The sequence below is a fragment of the Neofelis nebulosa genome, chromosome 4 (genome assembly GCF_028018385.1).
Source record: "Neofelis nebulosa isolate mNeoNeb1 chromosome 4, mNeoNeb1.pri, whole genome shotgun sequence".
NCBI classification, from domain to species: domain Eukaryota; kingdom Metazoa; phylum Chordata; class Mammalia; order Carnivora; family Felidae; genus Neofelis; species Neofelis nebulosa.
This window is the reverse complement of record NC_080785.1, coordinates 1997924-2017294: the sequence shown is the minus strand read 5'-3', so window position 1 is coordinate 2017294 and position 19371 is coordinate 1997924. Positions and strand designations below refer to the sequence as shown.

The window sequence follows — 19371 nt, the reverse complement described above, 5'->3', positions numbered from 1 at the left end:
CGTACCGTTTCCCGCAGCGGCTGCCCCAGTTTATACTCCCACCAGCATGCGTGAGGGTTCTTCCCCAAAACTCTCTGATAGAAACCATTCACTCTGCCCCCACCCCTGCCCTAGTTGTTTCTGGTCTTTGCCTTTCCTCTTACTCTAATAATCCAGATCTCCACAATCTAATTGGAAACATGAAACTATTCTCCCTTCCAAGCACACCTAACGAGATGTAACGAGCCCTCTGCAATCACGAAATCGCTCTTATATCTAGGCTTTGCTCCCAATGTGTTTGTTCCTGGAAAATCATGCAGGACTTACTGGAAGATGGGCAAGCCGTCCAAAACCCGCACTACTGTAATCGAAACACCAGCAAAACAAGAGCTGTCTCACTAAAAACCCCACGAAAGATTTAGACATGTTACATTTCTAATAAACCAAAATTCCTACGGCTTTCCCTTTTTGAAAAAAAGGAGCAATGGCATCTTGACGGAAGAGCATGTACAGAAAAGCTGAAGATTCCTCACTTTGGAGAAATCCGGGAGAATCACACAGTAAATATTGCCAAGGCCGCACACGGCCAAGCAGAGTCCAGGGGAGGAGAGGAGAGTGAAGGATGTCATGTTAAGCTAGTTTGCAAGTTAGCACGTGCTACCAAGTAGTGGCTCACAAACGAGCATACTGCGAGTCCGTGTGACTCCCGCGGCATCTAGGCGTGCCCCCTCCCACTCGTCGGATCTGAGCAAATTCCAGCTGCAAACACACGTCTAAATGGCTTTGCTTCCCCCCGGCGATTCCAGCTCGTTGCCATCAGAAGGCGATAGCACATCATCCCACAGCCAGCTAAAGCCATTCGCCCCGAGATCACTGGTTTTCTAAGTCCTTTTGTATCAAAAATGCAGTACTTCATATTAAAAAGTAGTACTTTATAAAAAGAACTGAGCAGGGGAGGGGCCTCAGAGAACTCTAAGGACAATACTTTCAAAAGCAAACCACCTTAAAGTTGGAGATAAAATGCTGCCTATGCTGCCTCCATACGGTCGACTAGCAAGGGAAACGGAATTTTAAACTAAGTCCTAAAGATCCGTAGCAAGGGGGTGTGCAACTGTCCATAAATTGATTACCCCCCATAAAGAGATTTTTGAGGTCCTCAGGCAATGGGAGTTTTCAAATTATGATGTTAGGGCTTGGTGAGAAAGGCAGAATGCCTAAGGAGTTTACAAGAAGGGATAATCTTTCTCTTGGATTTCTTTTTTTTTTTTTTTATGGTCACGCTAAAATGATCGTTCATAACATGCAGCCCCAGGGGGAAGGCAGCTGGGGGCAGAGGGCTGGCAACAGCACTGCCTCCAGTGTCGCTGGCCCTCGGGCCCTGCGGCAGCCAGCGCGGTGAGGGCCGGCTTGAGCACAGGAGGGAAGGCTGCGGGGCAGGGCCACAGTGGCACTGATCCTGAGCGATTCTAATGCCTCTCTCCTCTCCTCTTCCTTTTCCCTCTTATGTCTTCTCAACTTTTAGTTACAGCGTATTCCTTGTTAGCAACCACCAAGACTTACAACCAGGTGAACCTTTGTGAACCTCTTTGCATAAACTACCCGAACATGGCTCTGTTAAGTAAACATCTGTATGTCTGTTTCCCCAAAAAGTCTTTTATTTAAATGTTTGGTTTTTTGAGAGAGAGGGAGGGGAGGAGCAGAGAGACAGGGAGAGACAGCGTGAGCCGGGGAGGGGCAGAGAGAGAGGGAGACAGAGAATCCCAAGCAGGCTCTGCACTCACTGTCAGCCCAGAGCCCGACACTGGGCTCAAATTCACGAACCCTGAGATCATGGCCTAAGTCGGAATCAAGAGTCAGATGCTTAACCGACTGAGCCCCCCAGGCGCTCCCCTAAAAAGTCTCATTCAAAGGTAGAGACCTGAGGAAAGTTAGCAAAAAAAGGCCGTCAGAATTCAAGAAGAGGCTTCCCTTCCGCCTCCGTGTAGAATTTCACCCGGCGTTAGCCCGCTGCCTCCCGTGTCCTTTCCAGTTCACAGAAATCAGCCGCCGCATACTGTGCTCCTACAACACAAACATAGAAGAGCTGTTTTTGGAAATCGACCACTGCCTGGCCATAAACCGAAGTGTTCTTCAGCAGCTGGAGGACAGGTGTGGCCACGAGCTCACAGACGGAGACTGGGAGAAGATCCAGATCCAGGTAGGCTTGGGTCACTAACCAGAAGCAGCGGAGCCCCCAGGAGTCTGGGTGACATTAGGGGGGAGACTTGGGGACCTGGTGGTGCCAGATCCGTGCTTCCAGCCCCGGCTGTGCCTGAACCGGCGGGAGGGGGCGGGGGGCGGTCCTTGAACCTTCGTTGTCCAGTCTGGGGTGAGGTCAAGGCCCTTCAGCCGGAAACTGCTTTGATGATGCCTTTTTGTGAGCAGTGAGAACACCAAAGGGAAAACACCGCCCCACGTGTTACTTTCCTGGTTTTCCTTCAAGCCCGGGCCTGCCCTCCTCTTGCATCTGTAGTAGCCATGGAAGAAAGGGACACTCTGAATTCAACAGAGGAAAAACTCACTTAGAAAATGATGAAAATAGGAAAATCTATAAAGAAAGTTCAGCAGCTATCCAGGGTCAAGGATTTTGAAAAGGACTACTCTTTATTGCTTAATTAAAAGGAAATCTACGTCATTAATGTTCAGTATTTTATAAAGTATTTTTGTTTGTTTTAAAATTGCTTATCACACGGGCACCTGGCTGGCTCAGTCAGAAAAGCATGCAACTCTTTTTTTTTTTTTTTTTTAAGTTTATTTGAGAGAGAGAGAGAGAGAGGGAGAGGGCGCACAAGCAGGGAGGGTCAGAGAGAGGGAGAGAGAATCCCAAGCAAGCTCCACACTGGCAGCATGGAGCCCGACGCGGGGCTCAAACTCATGAACCGTGGGATCATGACCTGAGCTGAAGTTGGACGCTTAACCAACTGGGCCACCCAGGCTCCCCAAGAACATACAACTCTTGTCTTGGGGTCGTGAGTTTGAGCCCCACACTGGCTGTAGAGATTGCTAAAAAAAAAATTGCTTCGGCCGTGAGTTACTATCCCTTTCCGTATTTCACAAGAGTAGCAGTATATGTGCAATTAGTGTTATTGGAACACAAGATGGAACTTCATTTCTAGAATATCCCTGTCTCTTGGTATATGGTTCTCCCTTAAGTTCAGGAAGCTTCCCTTCACACCCTGCACAACCAACTCACTCCCTGTCCTGTGCTGCAGGCTCTGCACCGGGAGACCCATGAGTGTCCCATCTGTCTCACCCCGCTCCCCACCAGCGGCGACTGTCGCCAGGACCCAGTGGAGATGCTCTGCGGCCAGCCTTCCCGAGAGATGGTCCTCCTGTCCTGTTCACATGTGTTTCACCACACGTGTCTCCTTGCCCTGGAGGAGTTCTCCCTGGGAGACAGCTCTCCTTTCCATGCCTGCCCCCTCTGCCGCTCTTGCTATCAAAAGAAAATTCTGGAATGTTGAATTCATAGTCAGGGAAAACTATCATTCCTGGGGGGGACGTTTACCTTAATTTTGGATAAACTGTATGGGTTTGGGGTTAAGTGCTATGGTGTAATCTGTTCTCCAATGAAACGTGTTTTTACTAGCTGTATGTAGGAACCCTAAATATATTTCTAAAGCTGACAACCTACCCAGTTTTAGTCTTTAGTCTATAAAAATTTCAAGGCGATAAGCTTAATCAGTTGAAACAAGTGAGGGATGGATAAAAGTCGAGTTTCAGAGGTTCCATACTTGAATGATTTCCTGTGCTTCTTAGGTGATCAGTTGGGATTGCTCCTAGCAGCAAGATCACTCTCGTCCCTTCGTGGTCATCTGGTTACCTGGCCTGTCTCCACGGAGTTCTGGTTGACACTGGGTCGGGCCTGCCAGGATGGCCTGTGCACGTGGCTGCATACACACAGCGACCGGATGCCCCACGAGCTGGGAACCTAAAAACACTCCTTAAATTGTCTTAGAAACACTCCTTGCCATTCCTAATTCTCGTTTTGTAGTAATTGCTTTATTTCTATGTGATAAATGGCTATTGTACGTCAGCGCTTCTGATATGTGAACCCAAAGTATAAAAATAAAACATTCAGTGGCATTCGGCACCAGGAGATGGTAAGTCACGTTCAATGACTTCGAGCCGTACTGTTCCAGCTGGTGCGTGTGGACATCCATGGATGTCTGCTTGGATCGGAAGGGTGTGACTGTGCTCTCCTCTTCCCGGGACCTTGCTGGTTTGCAATAGCGAAGTACAGTTGTACAGGCCAAGTACCCCCCTGCCGTAGCAGGTAAGGCCCCAGATCTCAGTGGCTTGCGAAGAAGCCTGTTCCTCCTGAACCCCACAGCCCACTGGCGGTTGGAGGGGGGACGGGAGCTGACGGGGTGCTCTAAGAAGCCTCTGGCTCCCCGGCTCCTTCCGGCTTCTGTCTCATGGCTCCTCTACCCTGAGTCTGTGAACGTTCTCATCACTGGGGAAAAGCAGGCAGAGGTGCTTACCGGGTCGAGCTTGGGCGTCCGGGCACACGTCGCCACGGCAACAGCTAGCCAGCAGGGCAAAGAGACCGGAAGCGGGAGCCCAGGAGGAGGAAGACGTGGGTCGCCAAGCCCAGGTGCATACGTGTCAGGGGTGCGGAACAATCCTGACATCATGTGGAAAGAAATACTAAAATGTATATTCCTTTCTTTTAATCTCATCCTTTCAAAATGCTCGTCTGATAGGTTTTATTTATAAATAGCTTTATAAATACCTATCACTTACGAATAAATACACATATATTGGAGTGTGCTCAAACATTTTGTAAATGATGGGGCACCCCACTGCAAAATTTGGACAAGCGAAATTTGTCCAAAATTTGTTAACAGTCTTCTCCCACTCATCCACAGGGGACATGCCCCAAGACCCCCAGTAGATGCAGAAAACCACAGATGGTACCAAACCCTATTTTCCTACTGCGTCTTCTCCTATACATACATACCGATGATGAAGTTTAGTTTATAAATTAGGTTGTAGTAAAAATTAATACCTAAAAATAAACAGAACAATGTACTGTAATAAAAGTCACGTGACGGTTTCTGTCTCAGAATATCTTACTGTGCTGTGCTCACCTGGTGAGGAGGAAGTTGGAAGATCTAATGCCCACATGACGAGGTGGGGTGAGGTGAGCGATGCGGGCACTGTGATGGAGCGTCCAGCTCTTATGGGTCTTCCGATGATCCGTCAGGAGGCTCATCCGCTCTGGGATCATAGGTGACTGGGTAACTGAAACTGTGGAGAGCGAGACTACAGATGGGGGGCAGGGGGAGGTGGGGACCAGCTGTAAACTGGACAAGCTCTAAACAGTGAGTAAGCACTTCTGTCCTGAGACGGTGGAAGTTAGCAGCTCATAGCCTTCCACGTCCACCCAGAAGGCCGATGACGTGCACGCCTCTCCATCCACGCCCTGAAAGGCAGAGCAGAGCCATATGGCCAAGGCCTGGGTAGTCTGATCCCACTGCCCCCTGGAGGGAGAGTCCAAGGCTGCATGGGTCACTCAGTGATGGCGAGAGTCCACTGAGGACCGTGTATGGCCACATCCCAATGCTCCTGTTCCTCGGGACGATGACCGGGTCTTACTGTCCAGACTCCCTGCACTCCTGCCTGCCTTCTGAGCCCATTTCTCGAGCTCTCCCACTGAATCTGTGCTGCCACACATCCTTCCAGTAGCCTGTTTTCCCGCTAAGTGGACAGAGTCCACTTCTGCTCTGTGCAGCCAAGTACATGACTGACATAGGAATTATGAGTTGTGGACGACAGACACAGGAAAATCAGCGGGGATGGCGTCTGGAATGGGTCATCACTGGGGACGAGGGCAGTGAAGATCTTGTGAGTGTTCTGGGACGAGTCTCAGGCAGCTGTGACGATGTGAAAGCAGGTATTTTTCTTATTGAAAAGCCTCCTGGAATGGCATTCCCACCAAGGCTTGGGGAGACCCAAGTTTCAACCACAGGACAATAAACAAGGATGCAGTGGAGTAGCTGCTTCTCTGGACAGTTTGACGATGACACATTTTCAGGTCAAGTCACAAAAACCATGCAGACTTTCATACGATTACATCACAGCTTCAGGTCTCTTGTATGAGAACTGGGTGGCTGACCAAGAGGGCGCGGGAAGTCAGTAGAAGACTTGGGAAAGGAAAATTGTGTGATGCTATTTAAATCCATCATCGTAATCGTTTTCACATCTCCAAGTGACTGGGTACATGGTTTATTACCATTTTGATTAGTAAATTCCAGTTTTGTTTCATGTGACCAGGGAATGGGATTTGCCAGTCCGGTTGCCGTAACAGTGCCTGTAACAACTAGGATTTATTTCCTGTATGTTGGGTGGGTTTGGCTGCACTGTGGGGGGCTCAGCCGGGCTCGGCTCCAAAGTGTGAGTTACGTCCGGCCACGTTCCCTGAGCTTTGTGAATTTGGTTTCTGACCTGCAACCAAAGACTTGTGATGAATACAAGAAGGCATAAATGAAGGTGGAACCAAAGAGGGGGAGGAAACAAGAGTGGGAACAGGGGGAGGGGGGACAGGAAGGAGGGGTGAGCCACGCACCACAGACACCCACGCGCACTTCCTTCGGCAGCAATCACTGCCCGTTCGGTTCTGAACTTCTGAGCAGTGGGCCCAAAGAGGAAACCCGTGTCTGTTACACAATTCATAACGTCCATGAGTTGGAAACAAGGCAAGTGTTCAGAAAAGAGGGACTAGTCTTTTTCCCCTTTTGAGACACGTGTCCCCTTTCTTCTGTTTTTCGAGTTGGTGACGGGGGTGGCCGTGGAGGAGGGCCATGCAGGTCTCGCTTCCAGAGAGCTGAGAGGGGTCGGCCAGTGGACGTCTTCCAGCCACCGTCCCTTCAGGGGACGTGCTGCTGCGTGCTGCTGCTTAGGCCACACGGGATTCCGGGCTGTCCCTCCCTGCCACAGGGGAGCGCACCGCTCACGGGGACACGTATCCCTACCTCGTGGATGGCCACTGCTTGCACTCAGACATGGCTTGTACCACAAAGACGAAATGACAGGACACGATAAACAGAATGGTGTTCACCTCAGATATGCAGTGGTGAGTTTCACGGGACAGATTCTGTAAAACGTTCCCCTGTAGCACGGCCACACCGTGGTCAATGACAGCAATTTCTGTGACACCCGCTTGGGTGCAGTCTGCCGGGCATGCTCTCTGTGGTGGATCTGGCTGGTCTGGAATTTCCGTAGGGTGTGCCGACCGTGCTGACTTCAAGTAGTTCTGGCGGGAAACCACTTCTCGTGCCGTTTTCACAAATACCGGCTGGCAGTTAGGTTCAAAATGCAGTCTCTCGTAAGTAGCAGGAGTGTTTGCTTCTCTCGTGCAGTATAATCTGTATGTGTGTTGACACGCCTTGGTGGACGAGAGCGTGTTAAATATAGTTAACCGCCTCCCGGAAAAGCCGAATGCCCAGGAAGGGTATCTGCGGACGGGGCTGTTCTGAGCCCTCTCTGACCTGAGGCGGGCCACCAGCAGCCCCGGAACTGGTGAGCACAGCTAACATCTAGGAAAGCCGACTCACCGTGTTGCACGCCTGAAGCGAACGTGACGCCGTGTGTCAACTCTACTCAAAAACCGTTTCCGACAAAAAATGCAAGCAAAGAAATAACACGTGCATCTGGTCTCTCATTCTGGCAAACCAGGCAAACTCACGTGCCTTCTGCAGCCAAGCAGGTAACAGATTAGTGAAGAAAGCAGCTACTGTCGCCATGATTCCAAGATGTGGAACTTAACGTTGCCAGGTCTTCTAGCCGTCAAACAGCCTCTCTCAGCCAAACGATGTTTAACTTTTTGGCACCGACAACAACATGGCATGGGCATAAAAATAAACCGGTGAAACAGGCAGCCCGGAAACAAACCCACGCGCATACGGTCAGTTAATTTATGACAAAGAAGCCGAGAACATACCATGGGGAAGGAACATTCCCCTCAATAAATGGTGCTGGGAAGCTGGATAGCCATGTGCTAAACATGGAACTGGCCCACTGCTTTACAGCATACACAAACGTCAGCTCAAAATGGATTAAGGCCTTGAACATAAGACCTGAAACCATAAAATTCCTAAAATACACAGGGGGTAAGCTCTTTGACATCGGTCTCAGCGATGACTTTTTGGGTCTGACACCAAAAGCAAAGACACCAAAAGCAAACAAAAAAGCTTCTTCACAGCAAAAAAAAAAAAAAAACCAATCAGCAAAATGAAAATGTTTGCAAATCATAACCTGCTACGGGGTTAATATCCAAACTGTATCAAGAACTCATCCAGTTCAATAGCAAAACAAACAATCCAATTTAGAAAGGGGCAAATCTAAATAGGCACCTTCCCAAACACACACGGATGGCCAGCAGGCACACGGAGAGACGCTCTGCTGGTGGGAGTGCACACCGATGCAGCCACTATGGAAAGCAGCAAGGAGATGCCTCAAAAAATTACAAATAGAACTAGCATGTAATCCAACAACTCCACTTCTGTGTACTTGTCCACAGAAAATGAAAACACTAATTCAGAAAGGTATCAGCACCTCCATGTTCACTGCAGCATTATTCACAGCAGCTAGGATACGGAAACGAGCCAAGGGTCCGTCGATAGGTGAGATGTGGTACACGTGTACAATAGAATATTATTCAGCTACAAAAAAGGGAAATCCTGCCGTTTGGGACATGGATGGACCTCATGCTAAATAAGACAAAGGCAAATACCATCGGATCTCTATATGTAGAATCTAAACAACAACAACAACAACAAATTCACAGATACAGAGAACAGATTGGTGGTTGCCTAAAGTAGGGAGTAGGTAGGCGAGATGGGTAAAAGTGATCAAAAGTACATACTTCCAGTTATAAAATAAGTCCTTCAGATCTAATGGACAGCACAGCAAGGATGGTTAATACTGTGTTGCATATTTGGAAGTTGCTGAGAGTAACTCTTGAAAGTTCTCAAGAAAAAAAAGTGTGTAACTGAATGGTGATCATTTCACTATATATATATATATATATTCAGTTACCCACATATATATATATCTACACGATCATTATATATATACACACACACACACATTATATATATATATATAATCGTTATGTTATGCGCCTGAAACTAATGTATGACATTTTAATTAAAAAAAGACACTGAGGTTACAACTATAAATGAAAATACCTGACACAACAAGGGTATTGTGGAATTCTTGCGATTCATTAATGTTGACTCAATTTTTAAAATGTTGAACTCGTAAAATCACATTTTGAGTTAAGCATAGCCCGCAGGTCACTTGTTTGCCATCTATACGTTACACAGACAAGCTGGGGACAGGGACACGAAGATCAACTCCCTATAATGTGACCGAAATATTCTGGGCTTGAAAAGTTTTCCTTTAGATAGATTACCACAATGACGCCTCAGTGAAACATTCATAGCATACTGACTTTGAATAATGCGATTTCTTTTTTTTTTTTTTTTAAGATTTTTTTTTTTTTTAAGGAATCTCTACACCCAATGTGGGGCTCGAATCCACAGCCCTGAGATCAAGAGTCACACACTCCACCAACCGAGCCAGACAGGTGCCCCCAAATAACGCTATTTCTTAATGTCGTCTTCTGAAACCATTTACCAAGACAAACCAAAGTAACTTGGTGGATGTGATTATTATTAAAAGCTGGGAAACACACTTGCCCCAAATAACTGAATTTTAGCAGAGCTGATCAGTAGCCAACAACTAGGTAACAGGAACAATTATTTGTTTGCATCCATCTTGGATCAAGATAATAAAAATATTAACTGCATTAAAAAAAAAAAGTGAAGAGGAAGAAAAAGTTTTCCTGGACCCTCTTGGGTCCTCGGCTAGATCTAAAAATTAAACTGACAAAGACTGCTTAATAGGAGAAAAGCACACAAATATATTTAGCACAGGTTTTGCACGACACAGGAGCCTCCACAAGAAACAAAGAGCCAAAGAAACAGACCTGATTATTTTCCGCTACATCCGATGAAGCACAGGAGTTATGGGAAACACAACAGGTTAAGGAGTGTGAGGGAAGTGTGTAACCTGGGGGACTCAGCAAGGCCTGTTAGGACTCTCTGAGATCAGGAGGCTCCTTTTCTCTGGGTGAAGGGAGGGCAACTCTCACAAGAGGGTCTAAGGACCTGTTTCAGGGCAGAAGCGCAAACCTCAAATTCCTTCCGCTTAAAATATTCAATACTCCAATGTGCCATACGCGAGTCTTGAGCCCTATCAAATGCTTGCTTTCTGCTTTCTGCGGAGTGGAGGTACATGTCTAACTTATCTAAAATGGGGTGACAGTTTAAAAATTTTATTTTTTGTTCTCATGGGAGTGTTACAGGATAAAGTTCTCCATAAACCCCAATAATCAGGATTAATTTTTTTTTTAATTTTTTTAACGTTTATTTATTTTTGAGACACAGAGAGACAGAGCATGAACGGGGGAGGGTCAGAGAGTGAGAGAGGGAGACACAGAATCCGAAACAGGCTCCAGGCTCCGAGCTGTCAACACAAAGCCCGACGCGGGGCTTGAACTCACGAACCGCGAGATCATGACCTGAGCCGAAGTCGGATGCTTAACCGACTGAGCCACCCAGGCGCCCCCAGGATTAACATTAAATGCATAAGCCCAAATCATGACCTAATTCTGCCCAGAGAAAAAAGACCTAAGATCAAAGATTATTACACTAACAGATTTTCCATGAGTTTTGTTGAAAAATGGCAAGGTTCTCAGGCCTACATGTAGAAACACACACACACACACACACACACACACACACACACACACACACACACCGGGGTTTATCAAGGAAACAGCTGGTACACAGTATTAAAAGAAGGCCTAATAAACAATGAAGCCTGTAAGGGGAGGGGTTGGGGGGGGGGGAGGCAGGCTGGCTAGACCAGCTTCGCAGGGTTGAGGTGGGCAAGTCAGGGGCCACAGACACCTGTGCCCAGGGGGGCCAGACCCCTCTTTCTGTTCCACCCTCCTCAAACACATGGCTCCATCCTTGAGGGCACTTTGCAGATGAGTTCACATTTGTACTTTCTGAACCCAGCCTAATTCTTTGTTATACAATGTCTCTGGGATTTTTAAATACTTGAAATTGTTGCAAACAATTAAACAGTGGCAAAAATTGAATTCCCTTATACTCTTCACCAGCTTCCCCTCATGTTAACATGCCATGGTAAAATTATCTGAACCACAAATGAACAATGATACAAAAGTATTAGCTAATCTACAGATTTTATTTGAATTTTGTCAACAGTCTCCAGGATGTTTTGTAAATAAGAATTTTCATTTCTTTGCTGGGGTGCCTGGGTGGCTCAGTCGCTTAAGTGTAGTACTTCAGCTCAGGTCATGATCTCGCGATTTGTGAGTTCAAGCCCTGCATTGGGCTCTGTGCCGATGGCTCAGGGCCCGGAGCCTGCTTTGGATTCTGTGTCTCCCTCTCTTCCTCCCCCGTCCCTCCTCATGCTTCGTCTCTCTCTCAAAAATAAGCATAAAATTTTTTTTAAATAATAAAAAAAATTTTCTTTGCCAGCGTGAATGCTAATCCGTCTAAAGGAATACATCTTCCAAATTATAATTCAAGTGTGTATGGTAAAGTCATCATATTAACTGGACATTTCCAGACAGAATGAGTCACTAACAAGGACTCTGGAAGAGTAAATACAAGTATTAATAGTTCAAAACACAAGATTAGTGTTCGGTACGTTAATAGAGGAGAATATTCTTCAGAATCAGTTTATGAGATACATTAATTAGAGGTTCAGGATATAAAACTTAGAAATAGAACTCGATGTTTATGGACATTTAGTTCATGAAAACGGCGCTGAAATCACATTACTGTTTAACATACGGCTCTGTCATACCGGCCTGTCCTTTGGGGAAACAATAAAACTAGTCAAGGATGGGACAGAACTGCATTGAGGTGCTCCCATCCGCTGAATGCGGCGTCTGAATCCAAGAGGGTCGCCATCTGCATAGAAGCCATGGAGGGTGGGCGGCCAGGCAGCTGTGCACTCGGTGGGCATCCAAACTCTTTCAACTGCCTTCGTGGGCAAGTGGGCAAGTCACAATCCGAAGCGGCTCTTGGAGTCCCAGCTGTCCCATCCTGTCCCATCCGTGGCGCCACAGAGGAAAGGAAGGGTGGAGGTGGGGCAGTGCCAGGCTTCTTCCGAGTCACCTTCCTGGAGGTCCTACACAACAGTCTGCGCAAGCTCCCTGGTCAGATCCGCGGCACGTGGCGGGCACAGCGCCACCCTGAAAAAAACCAGAGCTGGGTCGCCTGGCACGAACGGTTGCTGCGTGGCCAGTGACGTCTCTGCACAACCATGATCTGATTCCCTTCGGCAAGACAAATCCAGATAAGAGGTTGATGAATTATGGGGGGGAAAAAAAAAAAAAAAAACAGACACAGAAGCAGTTAGGTGTGGGGTAACGAGAATGATCCGGGGTTCCATGGTGGTGATGGCTGCTCCACTCTGTGCACATACTATATATCAACAAATCATATGCTTTAAGAGTGAGTTTTATGATATGTGAATTACATCTCAAAGTAGTTAGGGGCAAAAATTGGGAAATACCTTTAAAAGGCTTAGGGTAGCGAAGGCCTTAGTATGACACCAAAAAATTATGGGAAACTGCACATTTTGACTACTTCAAAATGTAAAGTTTCAGTACCACAAAAACCCAATATTGGGCAAGTTTAAAAAACCACCAGGAAAAATATACACATCAGAAAGATAAACATTTAATATCCATAATATAGTTTTTATAAAACAATAAAGATATTATGAAATACCAGAAGAAAAATGGGCTAAGTATATTTAATACTAATTCACAAAAGTAGAAATACAAACAGCTGATACAATTTTTTTTTTAATTCCCAGTAGTTATTAAAAATGCAAAGAAAAACAATTAAATGTTTGCCTCTCAGGTCGGCACTCCTGTCAAAGACCGGCAAAATCCAGTGTTAGCTAGAGAAACACATCTCCATGTGCTGTTGATGAGAGTATATTGATAGGATCTTTCTGGAAGTAGTCTGAAAATGTGCATTCCCTTTGATCCAAGACTTTAATACCTAGCAACTGGGTGAATTTGTAACTTAGAGTAAGAAATATGTATTTGGGCTTCCTCCCCATTCCTGGCACAGAGATAAAGCCTGTGGAATTTCCTAAGGCGATAAGAAGATAAAGGAGTCTCTTGATACGCGTAAGGAGCCCTTTGGACCACACCTGAGCTTCCCTGAACAAGCTGTCTTTGGGAAAGCTCCTACAGCAGGCCGGTGGGAACTACCACCTTCAGTCCCACCCTTCCGACCTGTGGGGAGCAGGAGGGCCTGGAGCCTGAGAATCGCTAGCGGCCAATCCTTTCTTCAACCAAGTCTGTGTAATGAAGCTTCCATTTAAAACACCCTAACTGAAGGGGTTCAGAGAGCTTCTGGCCGGGCAGCACCCGGAGGTGCGGGGCGGCTGGTGCACCTGGAGGGGCCAGGGAAGCTCTGCCCCCACCCCGACCCCTGGCCCGTGCGTCTCCTCCGTCCGGTGTTCCTGAGCTGGACCCTCTGTCACTAGCAGGTAATCTGGCAAGCGCACCGTTCCCCAGACTTCCGTGAGCCGCTCTAGCAAATCGCTGAGCCAGAGACAGGTGGGAACCTCTGACTGGTAGCTGGTTGGTCGAAGCACAGGGGACAGCCCAGACCTGGCACTGACGACCGAGGCGGTGGTGGGAGCCAATCTTGGACTGAGCCCTTTACCTGTGGGGTCTGCACTAACTCCACGGACATGGCGTCAGAAGGAAATCAAATTGCGTGACACACATACGGTATCCACAGAGAACTGGGAGAAGAGGCTGGTGCGGGAAAACCCCCACACACGTGGTGGCCAAAAGTGAAGTACTGAGAGTGCAAAAAAAGAGAAGCTTTTCATCACAACTTTCTAAAGCGAGAATAGAGCAATGTGCGAAGACATATGTAAAAAGCTATCTGTAAGTACGTATAGCCATTCGATAGGATACAACAGCTACAGCTACTCAATAGGACAGAACGGCTCCAGCCACTCCAAGTCACAGCGTGTCCCGGGTTCGCAGGGGCCACTGTTGGCAAGCAGTGTATCTTTTAAGAAGAGCTGTTCAAGAGAGAAGACGTTAAGACCTTCACCCAGGAGTTTCAGTGACTGATCAAACTTTCTTCCTCAGCTCCGTATTTAAATCTCTACCTCCTCACATTCAGACACTGACGATCTTCCTGGTCCTCCGAAAGCATCCACATCAGGTGCTGCCGCCCTACTTCTCATCACCCATGCTTGGGAACTTAACTTCTCCAGTATGTTTAGGAGAACAGAACACCAAAATCGCACCTAAGAAGAAGTGGGCTTCATCTGAATTTCCGAGTTGATCACACTTGAACTTGAAGACACTTTTACCGAACTGAATTATGCAGAGCTGGAAGTTAACTAACTTCTCTTCCAAAGTAGCTCCCAGATCTCTTCCTCCAAAACAAAGGGATCAATCACCTAGTTTTGAAATTTTATAGCCCACTTTTTAGAGCTTTAGCAACTGCTACTGATTTTAATTACATGTTTTGCAACAAGTAATCTGCACGTATGATACTTGGGCTTCAGGGGTGTTTGCAGTGATGAATTTTACCTAAAGAATATTCAAAAGCCAAAATGTTTTTGTATTCATTCATCTTTCAACTAGATCCTGAAGCCGTATTTTTCAAACTAAAGTTTACGACCCATTGGCATTAGTGGTCTGTGTCTAGTATCCTAAAAAATAAAACAGAAAATGCCAGCGTGCATCACATACTAAAAGTAGGTACTATTTCCTTAAATTGTCGTTCACATGTATACAAGCGTGTGAGGGTTACAATGAAGAGTGTATTTCTTCCTTTCGTCAAAGAGCTGGAAAGCCACTGCTGTGAAGGCTTCTGTCTGCCAGTGAATTCACCAGTTGACAACTGCCATTCACTCTTCCAAGAACTGTGGATTAGGCTGCCCAGACCACAACTGGGTACAGCTCAGTCCTTTTATGGAAAAGATTAGAAAAATCAAATAAGTAACTCAAAAAATTCGATGACACCCGTGATTTCAATTGTTGATGGTACATTTTAGCTGTAACTGGTTGCAAGAAATTGCTCTACCAAGAACTCCACAAAAAAAGAGAGAAAACATTCACTTCTTCCTCAATTCAACATCCCACCAGTCATTACTGCCTTTTAGAAAACTGAAATGGAAGCATCCTACACATACGCTTAAGTTTCAGCCACGATGGCATTTAAGATTTAAAACTCAAACACGCATTTGAATGCTTATAAAACAAAGTATGAAATCACCTTTTGTAAAACTTTAATTTCTAAGACATTAAAAAGTCACACTAGAAGTGTCTCATAGAAACAAACAGAACCAACAGATAATTTGTAAACAGAACACTCTAGTAAACAAAAATGATTTACCAGTGCATCTACACATTATCTTTAACCCATACCAGTCTTTAGTATAAAAGTCAGTGAGTGCTGTACATAGACTCATATTTAAAAAAAAATTTTTTTTAAGAACTTTGTCTTTATCCATTAGATACTGCGCTAACAACAAAGAAAGCCACGTAGGGTTCTCAAAGCCCACGTTTGTAGGCAGGTTACGGGGTGAAGGAGGAATAGGGCGGTCCTCTGTGCCCCAGCAAAGTGAGGCAGACGTCGAGGCCCCGAAGATCAGGTGTGTACAGCGTGAGCCACTAACGCATCCAAGAGTCAAAACCAGGCAGAAGGGTTCATTCTCGTCCACTAATCAACCAACCTCTCAGTATGGCACCAAAGGAGCTAGCATGTGTGTGTACGTGTGGGCACACGTGTAATTTTCACATAGTCTCACTTCGACAGCAGGTCTGTTTTTGCACAGAATATATATAAGGCTAAGTAAATACTGAATCTAAGAAATACTTGGAAACATCAGTAAAAATTACAAATGTCATAATCTATAAGATGTATCATTTTAAAATTACTTAAGTACTGCAGAAGCAATTAAAGATAAGAACTGGCCAAGTCTCCTCACGCAACTTTGTAACTACTGTGCCTAATGCCCTTTGCAGGTGGATCCTAAGGTGAGACTAAGCGGAGCATCTGACAGGGCGACCGTGGACATCCTCCCACCCGGCAAGAACGAAATGGCGGCCCCGGGCCTATCCTCCTTCTCCAGCTCCACGAGCGCGACAAAGGCAAGGCCCGCAGGGCGCCTGTCCTGACCAGAGCCCAAGTGCTCGGCCTGTGTGTGCCACGGCCCGTTACTGTCGCAGCCTCTCACAGCCGGCCTCCAGAGCATCCAACAGGAGCACCTGCGTTTACAAAGTCTGTCCCCCAAGAGGAAGTCCCTCTGGAGGGATGCACTGTTTGGAGTGGCTGCAATCACACGGCGAACAGGGGATATATCAACCTGCATTCGTTCCCACAAAAGGGGTCTGAGGCCCCAGGCTCAAAACCGTCCCCCCACGTGAGGTGTGTCCTTGGTCCCAGAGCCATGACGATGCATCCAGTAGCAGCTGTAGGAATTTAAGCTACATTTCACCGCTTACTAATCCAAACCTGGCCTAAGTTTTCCGATGGAAAGAAACTTTCAAATGAACAAAGAATTGATACAGACATTGAAAAGTTTAATATTTGACTCAGAAATTCTCAGACATCTTACAAATACCCAGGAACTTCCTATGGCTGTTAAGTTACAAGTGATGGATGTTCTTTTATTGAAAGAACTTTCTTTTCTCTTCTTTCCTTGACCAGGTCTGTTCAAAATATGGATTGCAAGCAAGTTTCAGTAAAAATCAAAGCTTGCAATTAATGTTTAAATAGGTGTAACTATCAGTGAAATTAGGAAATAGCCATCTTCTGTTCATTTGCTCCAGGTCTCATGCTGAGAGATTCCCAATGCTACACTGGTGGTATTTACGGAGTGTTGTTTAGAATCACAAAATGGTCTTTTATTTTACAACGAAGCTGCATTTTAACAAGCAGAGAAGCTCAGAAGGAAATGCAGAGGTATAAATGAAGGAGAGGTATACTCAATGGAACTGAGGAATATACAGATTAATTTTTCTTATTATTTTGGCTCTAAATGGAAATTTTTTATGTCAAATATATACAGCCGGATTTTCATAAATTTCTCCAAAAAACAACTTGAGAAAACTGTTCTTTTACTTTTGTCTGAACACAGACAATCTATTGCCATACACATAGTGCATGTGAACGTAAGTGTTTACGGAGACTGCGTAACTATGAATTGTGTGCAAAGGGGCTCGTGTCACGTGTCTGCATGCACAATTTTCAGTACCCTATCCTGGTGCCTGGTAACACAGAGTACAATTTTATAGTTTTATTCAGTGGACTTAAAAGTCAAGAAGCCATCCCAAGAATTATTTACAATTCAGTAACTGAATGATTATCTGATCACGATACATCGTGGAGCTACTCTTACATCATGAATGCTGATACTGTGCATCTGGGTGGTAACCTGGTGACTTTTATAAATCTGAGGTTTAAATCGGCATATAGGAAAGGAACCAAAGCCTGAAGAGTGTGGTGACAGCAGGGTTTCTGCCACAGATGATTTGTAGTTTCATAATGGGACACGGGAGAACAAGGAACAGAGAGATATCTGAAGAAATGCTTTAAAAAACCGAGTGTACACATAGCCTATAAGGCAAAATCTAAGTTACAAGTGTATTCAACACCGGCAACTGTGTTATGAGAGGTAATACTGAGTCGCATACACGTGAGACGTCGGAGAACGGTGGCTACGTACTACTTCTGGCCGAGCGGACCACACCGCGCGGTGGCAGGCGTTCCCTTGTGTTCTCCCACGGATCGGGCTTTAAAAAAAGAATTTCGCCTTTCTCCCCGGACTCAAAGTCCAGTCGCTGTCACCCTGAAACAAAAGCCGGAACTATGCTTTTGTCCTTTTCCCTAAGGAGGGGAGAAATCCCATCTGCAAGCGCTGCCGTTCCCATCGCCCCCGCAACGGTGGCAGCTGTAAGCCTGCGCGTCTGCAGGGCCTTCACTTCACAGCCAAGCACCAAGGATGCCTTTCTCGCGGCCTCCTCCGTCTTGAACAAAGTATACAATGGGATTTAACTGCATTCCTAGAGAGCCCCGGAGTTGGCCTTAAAACATGCTCGTCTGGGTGACTGTACCAACCGAGGCCAGCACCCGCGTCCACGGAAGAACGTGCCGCCCCGAGCTGCCGGTCTGGCCGGCGAGTAGGGGGTCCTCACGGAGTTAAACGGACACGTGGCCCGTGGCGGCCGAGTTTTAGGAGACTGTGAAAGCGGCGGCGCCGCCAGGCCCGGGCGCTCACCGGGAGGCGCCGCCGGGGCGAGTCATTTCTGACCGACGACGGGGCGGTCGGGAGCCGGGGGCTCCCGGGTCAGTGGCAGAGCGCTGCGCGTTCTCACAGTGCTTTGTGATGCCCGTTTGCAGACGGCTTTGACGTTTCCGAATCCCTTGACGTGTCTGATAAGTGAAGCTTATGAAGCCCTGCAGGAAAATTAAGAAAATGGTGAGAAAGGACGTACTGTTGCGCGGCTGCGCAGACGGCCAACAAGGCAGCGTGTCCGGTGTCACTGAGGAAGCTGGGAGGTGCTGGCCAGGCCCCTTAAGGATGAGAGACCTCTTCTCCCCACTGGGGGCGCCCGGGGGCCTAAGCGCTAGACAGCTGTGTCTCAGGAAGCCACGCCTTCTCCACCATTCTGCGCAGCTCTGGGGCCCGTGCAGGCTTCTGCTTTCTTCAGTTCACTCCCTCCCCCCCGCTCCCGCCCCCGCCCCGCACCGATCCCAGGAGCACGCTCTCTCCCGCCTCCTCCCGCAAGCTCATCCAGCCCCAGTGTGCTTCCCGGGGGACCTAACCGGACACCGATATGATGGCGTTCTTGTTTTAAAATACACACATACAAGTATACACACAAGAAAACACATGGAAAGACATACCAAAATATTAAGCATGTCATTAAAAGAAAAGCAATGGAAAACATGATCAAAAAGAAAAAGACAAGAAATGGCAAAATAATAAACTGAACATAAATAATATTCCAATATTCAAAGATAGTTCACAGAATAAGAAAGTATCACTATCTTCTAAAGTTACATTAGTTTCCTTCTGTATCATACATCAGTCACTCACATAATGCACCTGACATATACAACTGTGCCCTCCCAGGGATAAAAAGTAGAAGATAGTTCATGTGGCACCAAAGCTCTCAGCACTTACTAATAAAGTGAAACACAAAGATATTCAAGAATATATAACCAGTCCATCTATGGAAAAGATTTT

General features: G+C 46.6%; 2 protein-coding genes across 17 annotated transcripts in view; one reads left to right on the top strand and one right to left on the bottom strand.

Moving 5' to 3' along the window:
* The window catches only part of RNF32 (ring finger protein 32), a 51198-nt gene extending 34078 nt beyond the window's left edge, over positions 1–17120 (top strand). For 5 of the 9 annotated variants that reach the window (XM_058723660.1, XM_058723659.1, XM_058723662.1 and 2 more), the window contains 2 exons: positions 2009–2176; positions 3231–4117. In XM_058723660.1, coding sequence (XP_058579643.1) covers positions 2009–2176; positions 3231–3482 — 420 coding nt within the window. In that variant the 3' untranslated portion in view covers positions 3483–4117. Of the gene's footprint in view, positions 1–2008; positions 2177–2403; positions 2658–3230; positions 4118–16144 lie in introns of those variants that run through there. The other 4 variants (XM_058723663.1, XM_058723666.1, XM_058723665.1 and 1 more) reach the window with 4 other exon arrangements.
* The window catches only part of LMBR1 (limb development membrane protein 1), a 199086-nt gene that overhangs the window by 27074 nt on the left and 152641 nt on the right, over positions 1–19371 (bottom strand). For 6 of the 8 annotated variants that reach the window (XM_058723650.1, XM_058723652.1, XM_058723653.1 and 3 more), the window contains one exon: positions 16682–18578. The exons of 1 other annotated variant lie outside the window; for it this stretch is intronic. In XM_058723650.1, the coding sequence (XP_058579633.1) occupies positions 18493–18578 (86 nt within the window). In that variant the 3' untranslated portion in view covers positions 16682–18492. Of the gene's footprint in view, positions 1–16681; positions 18579–19371 lie in introns of those variants that run through there. One more of the 8 variants, XR_009260087.1, reaches the window with a different exon arrangement.